General features: G+C 33.4%; 1 protein-coding gene and 1 non-coding gene across 3 annotated transcripts in view; one reads left to right on the top strand and one right to left on the bottom strand.

The window, feature by feature from the left end:
* Positions 1 to 15,853, bottom strand: part of Pi3K59F (phosphatidylinositol 3-kinase 59F) — a 50,161-nt gene that overhangs the window by 19,221 nt on the left and 15,087 nt on the right. The window contains exons 4-10 of one of the 2 annotated variants that reach the window (XM_069837951.1): positions 15,444 to 15,557; positions 13,315 to 13,473; positions 9,723 to 9,818; positions 8,382 to 8,579; positions 6,758 to 6,943; positions 3,959 to 4,104; positions 600 to 881 (exon numbers count right to left, since the gene is read on the bottom strand). In XM_069837951.1, the coding sequence (XP_069694052.1) occupies positions 600 to 881; positions 3,959 to 4,104; positions 6,758 to 6,943; positions 8,382 to 8,579; positions 9,723 to 9,818; positions 13,315 to 13,473; positions 15,444 to 15,557 (1,181 nt within the window). Of the gene's footprint in view, positions 1 to 599; positions 882 to 3,958; positions 4,105 to 6,757; positions 6,944 to 8,381; positions 8,580 to 9,722; positions 9,819 to 13,314; positions 13,474 to 15,443; positions 15,561 to 15,853 lie in introns of both variants that reach the window. The other variant, XM_069837945.1, reaches the window with a different exon arrangement.
* TRNAN-GUU (transfer RNA asparagine (anticodon GUU)) lies at positions 6,093 to 6,165 on the top strand. The gene has a single exon. It is a non-coding gene; the product is annotated as a tRNA-Asn (tRNA).

Here is a 15,853-nt window from a genome sequence, read left to right as displayed (position 1 = left end):
AACTCGTAATAATTTTGTATCTTCAGCGAAATAGTCGTACAAAATTGCGTACGACATTGAGTGCACTCGTACCTCGTACAATTAGTCAAAAAATATTCGTATGCGTACGACTATAGTCATACGTATGGCAACCCTGGGTCCTCCAGACATTCTGGGGGTTGTGTGTGAATGAAGTAGCCACCAAAACGTTAAAATATGGTGTTCACTTAAATCGGCTACAACTTGCCATTTTCAGAAAATCGTCTGTAGCTGCATTTAGATTGGCAACAGGCCATGATTGTTTGGCCAAACACCTGCACAGAATTGGAATATATCAGTCCCCTAACTGCCCATTGTGCAACTCAAACCAAGAAATGGATTCGGAACAAATCTGTGCTTCAGTGGCTGGCCATGATAATATCTTTGAAAAATACTGGAGTGCAAGAGGTCAAATGACTTTATTGTCAAACGCCTGGCATTAGAAAACAACAACAACATATATGATACGAAAATTTCACTACAAACAATAAACACATATAGATATCGGACTTATGTGAGGGCGCCAATGAACCTGCGGGTTCCTTAAAAGCCATTTGTAAGTAAATAAGTAAGACACTAACCAATAAAAGTAATTTGCCAAAGTAGAGTTTTGGCAGGCCCTTTGTATTAAGAAAGTAGCGAGGTCTTGACTAGTTTCCTCCCTTTCTGGTCCCCATTGGCCCTCTTGTGCAGTCTCCAGATTGGAATCTGGCTGATCTGCAGGAAGACTGCTCTGCACCAAACTGTCAAGCAGAGAGTTCGATCTGGCGACTGGAGGAGGCACATCAGATCCCACACCTTGCTCTGTGGGGTTGAAACTCAAAGACTTTTTCATTGTGGTTTCAACAAGCTCTTTTGGATCCCTGGAAAAAAAAAGCATATATACAATTATTATAATATTGATGAAATCTGAAGCAAGTACTTGCCTATACTTCACCTTCTATAAAATGTTGGCAGATACAACTAATTTTAATGGCGAAGTTGAAGCCATCTACACATAATTCCAAAATATTTGTTTAGTTACACAAATGTAATAATATAGTTTATGCTCGACCATGCCGAAATGTAGTAATTATACACCTGGTAGCAGCCCTTTAATGGACCTCATTAAAGTACACCTATTCATTAAAGTTCAGGTGTTCCACCAATCAGAAAATACCATTGTAGCAATGTGAAAGCGCAAGTATCGATTATCCTCGGATATGCAATCGAAAGGCAACTAGTTCTGTTACTATAATAATTAGCGTTAATTGTAAATAATATTCAAATAAATTTAATTTGTCATCTCGTTTTCAATGTCTAATTCAATTTCAAGGTTATATCAAGATTAATGTTTATTTTACTCTCTAGATTATATCAAGGTCAATGTCAAAATTTGTTTCTCGGAAAAAATCAATACGTGCGTCTGCGCACATCTCACAATTTACGAGGTATTGCACAAGGTTAGTTCCGCTCCTCAGTCAGATAAGAATAACATGAATACTTATCAATAATTTCAAGTTAGAAATATGGTCGAGCATAAAAAGTCGTATGAAACTTGACTATAATAGTCGTATGAAACTTGACTATAATGGTAATTAAGATGCTCGTACGAAAATCATGAAACTCGCGTCTTAATTACTACCATTATAGGCTTGTTGCATAATGTACTATTTCCTATCTGGTTATAAAGCTGCAATCCAAGTCATTAGTTTAACTGAATCCCCTATAATAGAAAAAATTTAAGAAATCCATTGCATGGTAAAACAAAATAAAAATTTAAAAAAGAATATAGTTTTCCAGCTTGCTGTGGGCTGAATGGTAATGAGAAAGCTGATATTTTAGCTAAGATAGGAAGTAAAATCAAAATAAAAGAACTACAAATTTTCATAAGAGTCTAATGAATGGGTTATAAAAAGAAAAATTAATTCCAAGCATCACAACAATTTAAGAGCAAAACACCAAATTTCAACATGGAAAATTTCATTGAAACATTTACAATTAATACCTGATCTACCTCAAAAAATTGCTATGGCCATGTTCACATTGGTTACTGATCACGAATGCTTCAGTAAACACCTTCATCATATCAGTTTATTGACTTCTCCTAAATGCTTATTGGGCATAAAGGAAGGGGAAATGGACATGGAACAACTGCCAAATTGTCAATTACTTGAGAGTTTTGTGGATCTTACATCCAAATATTGAGAAGCAAGAAGGAAAATAACTTCACTGTTAAATTCTGAGTACTAGATACACACACACACACACACACACACACAATTATCATCATCACGAACACAATGACCACCACTGCTGCCATGTAGAGGAACAGCCATAAAGATACCATTCAGTATGTCTGAATTTACATCATGGCTTTCGAACTTCAACATGCTTCATAAACCTTCCAGAGGTTCATGAATAACGTGATCCAAAGACTACACTTTGCTGACTGCTATGGGCCCTATTTATAGCCTTTTCAAAGTTTTTAGTGAAGAAGTAGAACACTTAAAAAATGCATGAGCAGTGTTGAAATGACTATGAAAACACGGAATGACCATCAATATTGCTGAATGTACTTTTGAAAAGAAGTAAACTATGTCTGACATCAGATAAGCGCCAGGGAATTTATCCATTACCTGACAAAGTAAAAAAAATATCATATCCATTGTGCTTTCTCGACCATACATAAGCTATGAAATATATTAAACTAGTGGCTTGTGCAGCAAATGCTGCAAACTAAGTTCATTAGACGTTCAAATAAAAATTTACCAGATTTATTTTCAATGATGAATGCCAGACATTTTGAAAGTTATTTGCTCCCATAATAATGAAACATATTCCTTGTAAATAATTTTTTTATGCCAAATACTTTTTCTTGAACCTATCCACCTTAGTTTTTGAGTTTCAAAGCGAAAATGCAAGTAACAATGTCAGGACGATCAGTGGGTTTTTCATATGGGAGTAAAGCAATAACTATTTCAGGTTATTGTGGATTATAGGTTTGTAGGCCTCTTATTTTATCGATAAGTAATACCTTTTGGTCTTTCCTTAGGAACTGTAATTTTTGCGCTCTCTCGAGCAAATACTGAAGAGAATGACGCATATAAATATCTACACCACACTGCCATTAAGTATATGAAAAACACCCAACCCAACTTGATTAATAACTATGAAAATTTGATTTTTATTAACAATATTATCTTACGTAAGTTTTGTAGCCGCCACTTAGTAAATTACAGAAAATATCAAGGTCTTATTTAAGATATTCTCTACATCTACTTACATAACCCCAAAACGTTTCACTTTCATATCATTAATATAGGTTTAATATGTATAATTAATGAAAAATAGTCACATCATAGCATTAACTATAATAATATTTCATTTCTAATGGTAATACTGTCATCAAACCACCTTAGATTTTGTAGATTTTAATATCCAATACATACCTGTACTCAGAAAATTACACACCACAAAATCGGACCTGTAAATTATTTTAGTAAGTCTAGAAATTTCTAATAACCAATTGAATTTGAACTCTAAATATGTCAGCAATCCTGCAGGTCATGGCCTTCGTGTAATAGCCTATTGTTTATTGTAGTATTTCTCAAAATTGACGAAAGATGGATTTTGGAAAATAGGAAAATTATGTAGGAAAACTAACGTTTCACTGAAAGTTACTATTTTTCTGAAAATCCTTGGATGCCAAGCTTCAAAATGACGGGTCATTCATTAAAATCTGTTCAATCATTTTCCCGTAATTTCCATTACCAGTTCAAATTATATATATAGATTGTTTGTATGATGAAAATATAATAGTAGATTTAACATGTCTGCCTCCAAACTGGCTGCCCGGGACCAGGAGAGGTGGTGAGTATTTAAGATAAAATATGCAATAAAAAAAATGCAGTAGCAAAATGTGCTCATATTAAAAGAGAAGATAAATAAGAGGCATTACCTTATTGTTCTTTCATTTTGCGAATCTTCTTGTGATGACAAGGATATGTCCCGTCCTGGGAACAATCTATTATAACCCTCCTTTATTTCGTTAAAATTTTCATATTTGAGAGCTTGGACGAGTTGAAGTAGATACAACAATAGATCCTGCAAAGACAATAACAGGGGTTATAATTTGCTAAGATAAAAGATCGTCACTACATTCCTGAAAATAACAAAATGATCAGTAGGTTTCAGGAAACTGGTTGGATAATATTATAATCAGGAATATAAATTGCAGCATTAGAAGGATTTCAGCAAATTCAAATTATTTCTTCTGCTTACTATAACATCTTGATCTACGAAGTTGATTTAATAATAGTCTTTATTACATGCGAATGTATACAATGTTCAGGACCTCGCAGAATGGGGTAATTGTGGAGTATTATTGGTGGAATGACAATGAGCTGGATTCGAATTTCTATGACATGTCAACTTCTTATCTCAGTTTCTTTTCACAAACTTAAATTAAACACTTTTCTAGACTTTCTGAACCCGATAACACGGTTTTTTTTTTTTTTGTTAATATAACGTGTATTATTTTAGCATAAGGTCATATTTGATCCCCAAAAAGTGGTAATTTTACAACTAATCGTTTTAACAGTTCTCCGAGTATTATTCACATGTTTTGTATCAACAATGACAATAGTAATATGCGTTACAAGAGCGGTATGTTGAAGTTTTCATGTTCGAGAAAAGTTTGAAAAAGCGAAAGGTTGTTGAGCTTTTTTAATTTCCGAGAATTGAAAGAAAACATACCGCTCGTGTATCGTACATTATTTTGTGCGAAGATCGTTTATTACATACCTGAAAGACGAATTTCTAATTAGTTGCAATGAAATCTCCATCTTGGTTTCTGTTTAATGACGGCAAATTTGCAAAACAAAAATATCTATCTTCAACATTGTTGCTTTAAAATGTTTTCTGTGTTTACTATACTCCAGCAGGCCGTGATATACGTCTGTCTTTTTTTTCCCCCAGTCTATGATGAGTCTGGAATCTTGTTGATTTTTTCCCGGCTTCCTTAATGTTACTTGCATCACGAATGCAGTAACTTTAGTGGAGTTGTAGAGTTTACTTAATTTTTGCAAATATTTAAAAACAATAATTAAGAGTGTAATTTAGGTGAAATTGCAGTGGTAAGTTTCCAATTTATAATTATTACTATATTGAACGTCTCTAAAAATAATGTTAAAAGCCTAAAGCAGTAAAATCAATATGTCACTTAAGCGGTAAGAAGAGGGAAATTGTTATGTGTGTTAGGTTGGGAATACTGAATGTGGAATTTTAGACTTTCCGCGGATTGGTTTTGTGTGGAAACCAAGCAAATACGCACGATCTTGCACAAAAGATTTTGTTTGCGTTTAGCTATTTATTTTGGGTTTCCTTTTCTTAGAAATATTTTGTGGTTAAATGAAATATGAAGGTAACTGGATTCGCCAGCAGTAAGTTGTCAAAACACAAAGGACAAAAGAATGTTAGGAATATGGCCAAATTGTTGCTGGTCGGTCTTGCCTTCACTCTTCCCAAACACGTGATGCTTAAGAGGTTCCAACCTCCAACCCTGCTGTTGCAAAGTATTAAGTCATGACTAGTCAGTGACCCCTTTAACATAGCTGTAAAACAGTCATGCAGAGGACAGACGTTGGACATTTTTCATTAATCTTTTTTTCACCTTCTACTTTAATAGATTGAATGCTTCGCTATGGCAAATAGAAGGAGTTAATATTCAAAGAACAATTTTGTAGAATGGTGAGTAAAGTTTTCTAGGCAATTTTTTTTAAATGTTTAATTTGTTTTGTGGTAGAGTTCCCGGGTAGCTCAGTTGGTAGAGCGTTGGTACGTTAAACCAAAGGTCCCGGGTTCGATACCTGGCCCCGGAACAATTTTTCCCTCGAAATTATTCCAATCAACTTTACAGGGAGTTATACCTGAAAGCTTGATTTGCATAATACACGTCACTGTTCGTTAACAGAAAGCCACAATTTAAGTCACATTGAGTTAGTGTGCACTCAATGTCGGTTGCTTGACGGTTGTCAGCCCACTTTGAGGTCTGTGGATACAGAGGGAAAAATTGGGTCGGTGTCTGGTAGAGTTCCCGGGTAGCTCAGTTGGTAGAGCGTTGGTACGTTAAACCAAAGGTCCCGGGTTCGATACCCGGCCCCGGAACAATTTTTCCCTCGAAATTATTCACCTGGATTTAATGTTCCTCATTATGTCAGGTAACTTCATCCCTCTTAGCCTCAAATATTTTCCTAAGCACCTTATTCTCAAACACCCTTAGTCTCTGTTCCTCAAAGTGAGAGTCCAAGTTTCATAACCATATAGAACAACTGGTAATGTAACTGTTTTATAAATTCTAACTTTCAGGTTTTTTGGAAGCAGACTGGATAACAAAAGCTCCTCAAATAATAATAATAATAATAATAATAATAATAATAATAATAATAATAATAATAATAATAATAAATTATCAACATCATCGTCCTTGATGTAGTATAAAATGCAGTACAAGCAATATCGAAGACAGCAAAGTGATATAAAACTTCATTTTCCTCTTAGAGAATACTTGAGTCAATGAGATAATACTTGCCATAGAGAGAGGAAGAATTTATCTCTTGTATTTTGAGATATTTCGCTTGTAATATTTTACATAAAAATTGTAAAGACATATTTTTTAATTCAATGTTAGGTAGATAAGATTAATGAGACAATAAAAATTTAAATATGAAATTCTGGTATCTGCAACTACGATAATTACCTCATCTGGAGCCTGCTTGAGCCGTGTAACAGCGTATCTGCGCACAGCCGGGTGTGTAAAGTTAGAACTGAGAAGCTCAAGCGCATCCTCTACATCCATCGGCGTCCACTGTTGAAGCATGTCCAAGGCCTGTCGCACCTCACCACTCAGTCTCCAGTTCACACATTTTAAAAATTTTGTCAAGGCCTACAAAATGAAGTCTTATTATCAGATATGTTTTTGTGTGGATATGGACCAAGAAAAACATTATGTGCACGTAGTGTTCAAAATTTATTAGTACTGGTATAGAAAATTTCAGTGAGGCATGAAATATTTAATTATTCTTTGTCAAGCTATTCTAATGAATACTGGTTACTGTTTTCCATACATTTCCTTTAAATTAATTAGCTCTGAACAGTAATATTACAGAATGAATACGCAAACAAGCAATAATGTCTTTTCAGTTAGTTACAAATAAAAGTGGTATAAGACTTCCATAAAACAAGCAGAGGTTATGCCAAAATAGGAAATAAATCAGAAGAATTTATGGTTATTGCAGGGGTAACACAAGAAGATATATTATCACCATATTTATTTATAATATCAATGGATGAAGATATTAAGGAAATAAAAACGAAACTGAGCAAATATAAACTTAGGGATTAGAGAATGAAACCTGTAACTACAGTGTTCAAAGAAATTGTTGCGTATTATTTTATTGCAAACTTATGAAGAAATACGCAAATTTATTTGTGTGCTCAAGAAAAAATACTGAATATTGCTTCATAAGTTTGCAATAAACTAATATGCAAAAAATTTTTGCTCAAAAAAAAAATATATATCACATATTTGATAAGTTTGCAATAAAAAACATGCAAAAATTTCTTTGAACACGATATATATGCCATCTCGCAAGCAAACTTACAAAGAAATTTGGAAACAATGAGTTTGGAAGTGATTAAGAGAAACATGAAAATCAATCAGGAGAGGAAAAAAAATTCGGTTGAAAAAAAAAAAACTAAGAAATCTTGTATAGTAAAACTCAACGAAAATAAATTAGGAGTAACAACTAAGAAAATTAGATAAAGGAAAGAAAGAAGTAGAGTATTCTCTTTCTCGTCAAAAATAAAATTAAAGACACAACCAACTGTGACCTGTGAAAGTTATGTGACTGAACTGAAAAAATGATGGAGTATAAATGACAAAAATGTTTAATACACCACAAAAAAAAATGTAATAATATATGAATTGTTAAGTAATTAAATGTCAAAAGCCTTACTATGTCAATGATAGCATTTATATAAATTTAACTCTTCATTCTTGTAGTCTGTTGAATGTACGTCCACAAGATTTTACCATCTTTACAGATTCTCTACCTTTCACTCAAACAATCCATTATGTTCCTTACTACTAATCATATGTTACAAAACATGAAAATAAATAAATAAATTATAAGTTGTGATATCTTAAATTCTAGCTCTATTTCAACACCGATAATTATACATACTCCATTTTAAATTCAAATCAACAAGATCACTAAAAGTCAACTCTATTTTTTTTTTTTTTTTTTTTTTTTTTTGCATAGAAAACAAAAGAATGCAATTTAGTATTAGAAACAGGAGACAAGAAAGCATCTTGTACTTACTTTCTTTTGGTTACTAAGATAAAATCTGAATTTCCACACTAAATCTTGCTCTTCAGTTGTCAATTGTTTTGTAGGAGGATATGCGACAATGGTATTAAGGAGATCACGAACACTGGCATTAGGCTTGGCATCTTTATCAGAGATGCCACTTCGAAGACTTCTTGCGAGCTTGTGATGTTTACTTTCCACAAGATTCTCCTGGCAGCCACAGACATAACAAATTTTATCAAATAAATATATGGTTCTGTATCGGGAAAAAAATGCTTATCAGAATAATGACATTTACAGTTATTCTTAGCAAGCAAAAATCACGGAAAACATAACTGTATAATGATATACTTCATAATAAAATTATTTTACATGTAATTATCCATACTTAACATATATCACTAAAATAATACAATAAAGTTTAACATATTAATATACCGGTAATTAAAATTTCACAACACTTAATAAAACTAAATCATTAGCTACAGTAAAACGGTTACCTTATGATCACATCTCCAAAATCTAATTAAGTACATAAAAATAGGTCTTATTCCTTCATTCACAAATAATGACAAGAAACAAACATAGTTAACTATTTAAAATAAACAGAATATCGTTCGAGAATGAGAATAAATTGTATGACTTGAGGCTTTCCTGGCATTTGATGTAGAATAACTCTTCTCGGGTTCTCAGCCAGGTGAGTTGGAGATTAGCTTCCAAGCTTTCGACGGCTAGCTCTGCCATCTTCTTCAGGGAATGAAGTGATGTGGGACCATGTCTAGCCGGTATATATGCAAAAGTAGAACCAGAATGCGCCTGGCGGTCGGGACTAGGAACTAGCTCCTGATTGGCCCGCAGCGGGAAGCCTTACTTTTGCAAATATACCGGCTAGACATGGTCCCACATCACTTCATTCCCTGAAGAAGATGGCAGAGCTAGCCGTCGAAAGCTTGGAAGCTAATCTCCAACTCACCTGGCTTGAGAACCCGAGAAGAGTTATTCTGAGAATAAATTCAACATTTTTGTTCAATTTAATACAAAAGCAAGAATTTCCAAACTGCTGCTTTCATATTAATAGTTACAAAATAATAAACTTAAACAAACTTTGCAGTACCGGTACCTGTGTCCATAATAAAATAGTCAATTAATCAATTAAAATGATTTTCAGTTGCCTTTATAAAAATTCTTTTCAGATACTTGTAACTTACATTAATAAAATAATGCAACACTGCTGAACGTTCTTACCACTAATAATATTTCATCTTTCCGAGTCATTAAGTCATCTTTGTAGCTAATAACTTTACTTAATACTGAAAATTTCAAGAATCTGCGAAACAATAGAATTTAACTTACCTGTAGTATTTCATGATCAGGTACTCTAACAAGATCTGCTTGGACTCTGAATTGATACACTTCATCACCATCTTGCTCATAGAATACTACAGAGTACTGCAAATACAACATATGCAAGAATGAGAAAACAACGGCCACAGACAATGAATTATAGCACTGTCTATAAACGATTACATGGTAAAAACAATGATATTTTATTACATGCACATTTGTTTTAATATATGAAAGAAACAAGATTAAGGGTTTGCAGATGCTAATAATAGAATGGATATATTAAGCAAGTTCTATTCAAATGAAAATGGATAATGATTGTCTGGTTGAGTATTATAATCTGAATATAATACAAAAAGTTCACGAAAAAAACATGCCCATTACTAGACAACTTTAAAGGCCTGAATAGCAAAAATTTGGCTCGATTATATTTGAAAGCGAGAGAGAAAATTGTGGAAATCAATCAATTCCTAGTGCTAGTGGACAATGAAATAATCAACTATCTTGTAATAAATTTAAAAATCATGTTGAGCTCAGATAAGTTTGTGAAATAATATCATATAAATTAGTTTTTTATTTTTCAGTCAATCACTTATCATGTTAAGATGGCAGAAATGGATTCTGTTACATCAAGATACAATGTTAATATATTATGTCACGAATATTTTCGACTTACATTCAAGTCATCTTCAGGTGATAGTTTTCTAACAAACAAACATTTGAACTAGGTGAAAATATTATTTAAACACATTTTATAAAATACTAGTAAATAGTCTGACCATGCACACTTTACATAAAATGGTTAAATGGCGTACATAGTCTTAAAATTAAAATTGACATACAGATAGAAAGCCTTCCAATGAACATAATTATAATACAATATATTGAGAGGCATGCAGTGTGCCTGAATTATGAAATTAAATCGTTTAAAATTACTATATATAAAACTAAAGATTAGGCTTGTTCTTTATGACATACCACGTAATGCCAAGATGAGAAGGCCACATCATCTGAAAACCTCCACTGTACATCTCTCACATAATGCCTCTCACCTCGGCGAATAGACCGAGATTTTCTGTCACATCCACTTCATACAGTCTTCCAATACACTGAACGTCATAAAGAACAAGCCTAGTCTTCAGTTTTATATATAATAATTTTAAACGATTTAATTTCATAATTCAGGCACACTACATGCCTCTCAATATATTGTATTATAATTATGTTCATTGGAAGGCTTTCTATCTGTATGTCAATTTTAATTTTAAGACTATGTACGCCATTTAACCATTTTATGTAAAGTATGCATGGTCAGACTATTTACTAGTGTTTTATAAAATGTGTTTAAATAATATTTTCACCTAGTTCAAATATTTGTTTGTTAGAAAAGTATCACCTGAAAATGACTTGAAAGTATGTCGAAAATATTCGTAACATATATTAACATTGTATCTTGATGTAACAGAATCCATTTCTGCCATCTTAACATGATAAGTGATTGATTGAAAAATAAAAAACTAATTTATATGATATCATCTTGTAATAGTTCAAGATTTCAATTCGAAATAAATTGCAGTGTTCAAAAAAACTGTGTAACAATATCCTCTATGTGGACACATAACACATATGGAAAAGTGACTAATGATGAAACTATGGTACACAATGCTGGAACTGAAGAAAGAATGATGCACAGAATAATTTATCAAAAAAACAAACAATAGATGTAAACGACAAAAGCTACCAACAACAAATTCAAAGTAATGCAAGTAAGGAAAATTCGATTTTTTGTGCTCTCAATAACAAGAAAAAAATTATTAGTAATAACAAGGGAGATTTCGACTCCAAAGTCACAGAAGAGTTTGCTAATAAGGAAAACCGGAGAAATGATTTTAATTTTCGCCTCTGATGAGTAGTCTATAATAATATGTAGTCTTTGTAGTATAAACATACAGCAGAGTTCGTATAGGTCAGCTTCCGTCAGACGCGTTTCCAATTCAAGGCGATGTACTATCACGTTTACTTTTTAACTTTGCTCTAGAATATGCCATTAGGAAAGTCCAGGATAACAGAGAGGGTTTGGAATTGAATGGGTTACATCAGCTGCTTGTCTATGCGGATGACGTGAATATGTTAGGAAAAAATCCACAAACGATTGGGGAAAACACGGGAATATTACTGGAAGCAAGTAAAGAGATAAGTTTGGAAGTAAATCCCAAAAAGACAAAGTATATGATTATGTCTCGTGACCAGAATATTGTACGAAATGGAAATATAAGAATTGGAAATTTATCTTTTGAAGAGGTGGAGAAGTTCAAATATCTGGGAGCAACAGTAACAAATATAAATGACACTCGGGAGGAAATTAAACGCAGAATAAATATGGGAAATGTGGGTTATTATTCGGTTGAGAAACTTTTATCATCTAATCTGCTGTCAAAAAATCTGAAAGTTAGAATTTATAAAACAGTTATATTACCAGTTGTTCTGTATAGTTGTGAAACTTGGACTCTCACTTTGAGAGAGGAACAGAGATTAAGGGTGTTTGAGAATAAGATGCTTAAGAAAATATTTGGGGCTAAGAGGGATGAAGTTACAGGAGAATGGAGAAAGTTACACAACACAGAACTGCACGCATTGTATTCTTCACCTGACATAATTAGGAACATTAAATCCAAACGTTTGAGATGGGCAGGGCATGTAGCACGTATCGGCGAATCCAGAAATGCATACAGACTGTTAGTGGGGAGGCCGGAGGGAAAAAGACCTTTAGGGAGGCCGAGACGTAGATGGGAAGATAATATTAAAATGGATTTGAGGGAGGTGGGATATGATGATAGAGAATCTTGCTAAGGATAGGGACCAATGGCGGGCTTATGTGAGGGCGGCAATGAACCTCCGGGTTCCTTAAAAGCCAGTAAGTAAGTAAGTAAGTAAGACTTTGTAGTATAATTTTTCACTAACTTTATGAATCACCACTGACAATCTCTCTATACTAGCTTCGATTCTGAGCACATTTATTTGAAACAATTAATTGCAAGTAGTTTGTAAATAGATGAACAGAGTGCGTCCTGAATTCATAGCATATTCGGTAAAAAAAATCTTAGCCCAGTTACAAAGTAAAGGGTTCGATTGTGGAGATGCAGAAATTTTAGCTAACATAATAAAATCATAGGTTTGCTCTTCAAAAGTTTGCAATGATGGGATTCATCAGGGGAGATGATTGCAAGACTGCAGATAATTGCTTAGAGAGAGAGAGAGAGAGAGAGAGAGAGAGAGAAAGAGAGAGAGAGAGAGGGAGAGCTGGAAAGAAAGAGGAGGAGTGAGAGTTGGAGAGGGGGAGAGAGGGAGGAAGAGAGAGAAGGGGAGAGAGAGGAGAGTTTTCGATTGTGAGCTCTGCCTTCATATTAGTAACCAGAAAAAAATGCAGTTCCAGTTTGTTACTGTCACCAAATATTCAACCACCTCTCTCACGTCCATTAAAGCTAGGTGGATCACGAAAGTTTATCATTTTAATAATTACAAGATTTATTTTCCTAAATTTAGGAAGCACTAATTTAATGCATTACTGCAAAGTGGAGTTTCTGTTGATATTCCTACTTACCAGTGTTCCATCTAAATCTATTGATGGAAATTCTACCATGAGGTAAAGATACTCCGAGTTTCTTTTTTCTTTCTCATTTATCATCTCAATCTCCCGGAATGTTAAACGATCCAACCAATCAACTTTGGTCATGTGACCATTACGATGCTTTTTTGTTAGCTGAAATGGAAAAAATATATATATATGTATTAACTCGAAAAACAATTGTTCTTCCAAATAAGAATACTTTGGTTCAAATGAAATATTCACTGTTATTAACATAATGAGATGGTCAGATCAGTTTTCTTGAAGACAGAACGAGCCACAAGGCTTGTACTGTGACAAAGATGATGATGATTAATAGATGTCCTCCTTGTTTAATAAAAAATAATTTGGAAATTATGTTAACATTTTTAGTACTTCTGTTAAATATATTTAGGTAACACAAGTCTTGAATTGGAACAGATGAAAAATAATAAATGGTGTTACAATATTATGCCTAATTACTAATTATTTAATTACAACTATTAAAGTTTTACATGAGTGCGAAATGTTCCACACCTCACACAAGTTAGATTCGTAATTTTATTAATTAGCATAACAAAAAGACACATTTCGTAGAAGAATTTACTCTACTCTCATAATAAAAACATATCTTATGATATACAAAGAGAAACAGACTTTCTAATAGGTTGTAGTATGTCATGGACAGAATTTTTAGCATTAATAGTAATAGCAGAACGAATAAAATAAAATGATCACTTTTCTTAGACTTCTGGCACAAGTGCAAAATATTAGTTCAAGCACTTATAATGAACAAAGTCTATATACGAGTCAATATAATTATATGTGCTAGAGTCCATGGCAATTCGGAAGGCGGGTTGTCTGCTAGCGTTTGCGTCGAGAGAGACAAATAGAGAGAGCAAGGCAGCGTACAACACTGCCACATCGTACTTAACGCACGTGCAATACAAATAGCGCAGGAGAGAATTTAAATTATCAAAAGACAATAATGACCTTAGCCGTTGATTACTGTAAGCATGACACCAAACAAACCCTCTTTCCTTCACTAACAATATTCTTTGCACGTTTCTCAATCCCACACCACATGCTTCTGCAGTCATTTGTTGCACATTGGCAACGTTGCTGCCAGCATCAAGATGGCCGGCAGCGTTCTGCTCGTTAACGTTTTTATAATAATTATACACCTTAAACACTATTTTCCGCGCCTGCTTGTGTAATACTTGTGTTCTTACAGTCTCTTCTTCCATTTATTTACCTTACATACACATAGTAAATGTTAGTTTTACTTATTCAATGTATTGAAACACTCGCATGTGAACAAACGAACTCAGGAAGTGCTTGTTATAGACTGATTCTGACTGGTTCTCCTGTTCAAGCTTGTGACGTCACATGCCATACAGGCTACGGCGCATCTAGTGGCCACCCGCCTTCCGAATTGCCATCTAGTCTAATAGGTTAATTTTTTTATTTACTTTTTCAACTTTGCTATGTATTAGTTTGAATTATATTTATACTTAAACAATATACTACAATATAAATCTTCCCATACGAAATGGCTACTACTGGTACTGAAAAATCAAATTATAGTCGTATAAATATATCATCTCTGAAATGCAACTCTATTCAGATTGTTCTAAATTGCTCGTTTTCCAAGACAGAGGAACATTAATTACATAATAATCCTTATACTCGTTATTTTAAATAATCAAACTCAGTTTTCCGTATTTGTGTTTATCGAACATAATTAAAATGTGGACGTTCGTTTTTCCACACAAATGTAATCACAAAACAATGAAAGTGTTATTGATAGTTACAGTTTACTTTTCAAGTTAGTGATCATCCACTTTAGACAGTTTTTATGATGATTTGACAGCGTTGGATGACTTCAATTCTCTCCTGATTTGTTTTGTAACAAAGAACAATAATTGGTACTTCATGTTGTGGGAAACCAGTTTAGGGACAAAGTCCGCCACATGATCTTCATACTTCAATGTGTGTGAGAGCATCTGAACACTTTATAAAAATGTTATAGTATTAAATAAATAAATCTGCATCATCTTGCAATCTTCCTTATATTGAACATCCGGTTCTTTTCAAATCTTGCATCCATATTATGATAAACATACCTTTGCAAGCCTCTGCATCTGTTCTTTGCCATGATCTCGTGCTTTGCCAGGTGTAGTGCTTGGAAAATTACCATCAGCTTCTTGATTAGGCCACACTCGGAGATCCAACATTCCCTGCTTATAAATAAGTCGTATATTAAACGTGTATTATTTTGTATTAACTGAACAATAGATATAAACAAGCTTGTATGTATACAGTAGGGTGATACTTTCTTATCGAAGTTTTATCTAGTATACATCTCTGCAAAATCTGAAATCTATACTAATAATAAATCTGTAGCCGAAATTTTTCTGGTAATTTTCGATTTTCCAAAAATAAATGGTCCTAACATATATAATTAATCGCCCTGAAACCGAAAATCGCTTTTTTGAAATTTTTGTTTGTATGTCTGTCTGTCTGTCTGGATGTT

Source organism: Periplaneta americana, chromosome 1 (genome assembly GCF_040183065.1).
Source record: "Periplaneta americana isolate PAMFEO1 chromosome 1, P.americana_PAMFEO1_priV1, whole genome shotgun sequence".
Taxonomy (NCBI): domain Eukaryota; kingdom Metazoa; phylum Arthropoda; class Insecta; order Blattodea; family Blattidae; genus Periplaneta; species Periplaneta americana.
Note: the sequence above shows the minus strand (reverse complement) of the source record. Positions and strands in the feature narration are given on the sequence as shown.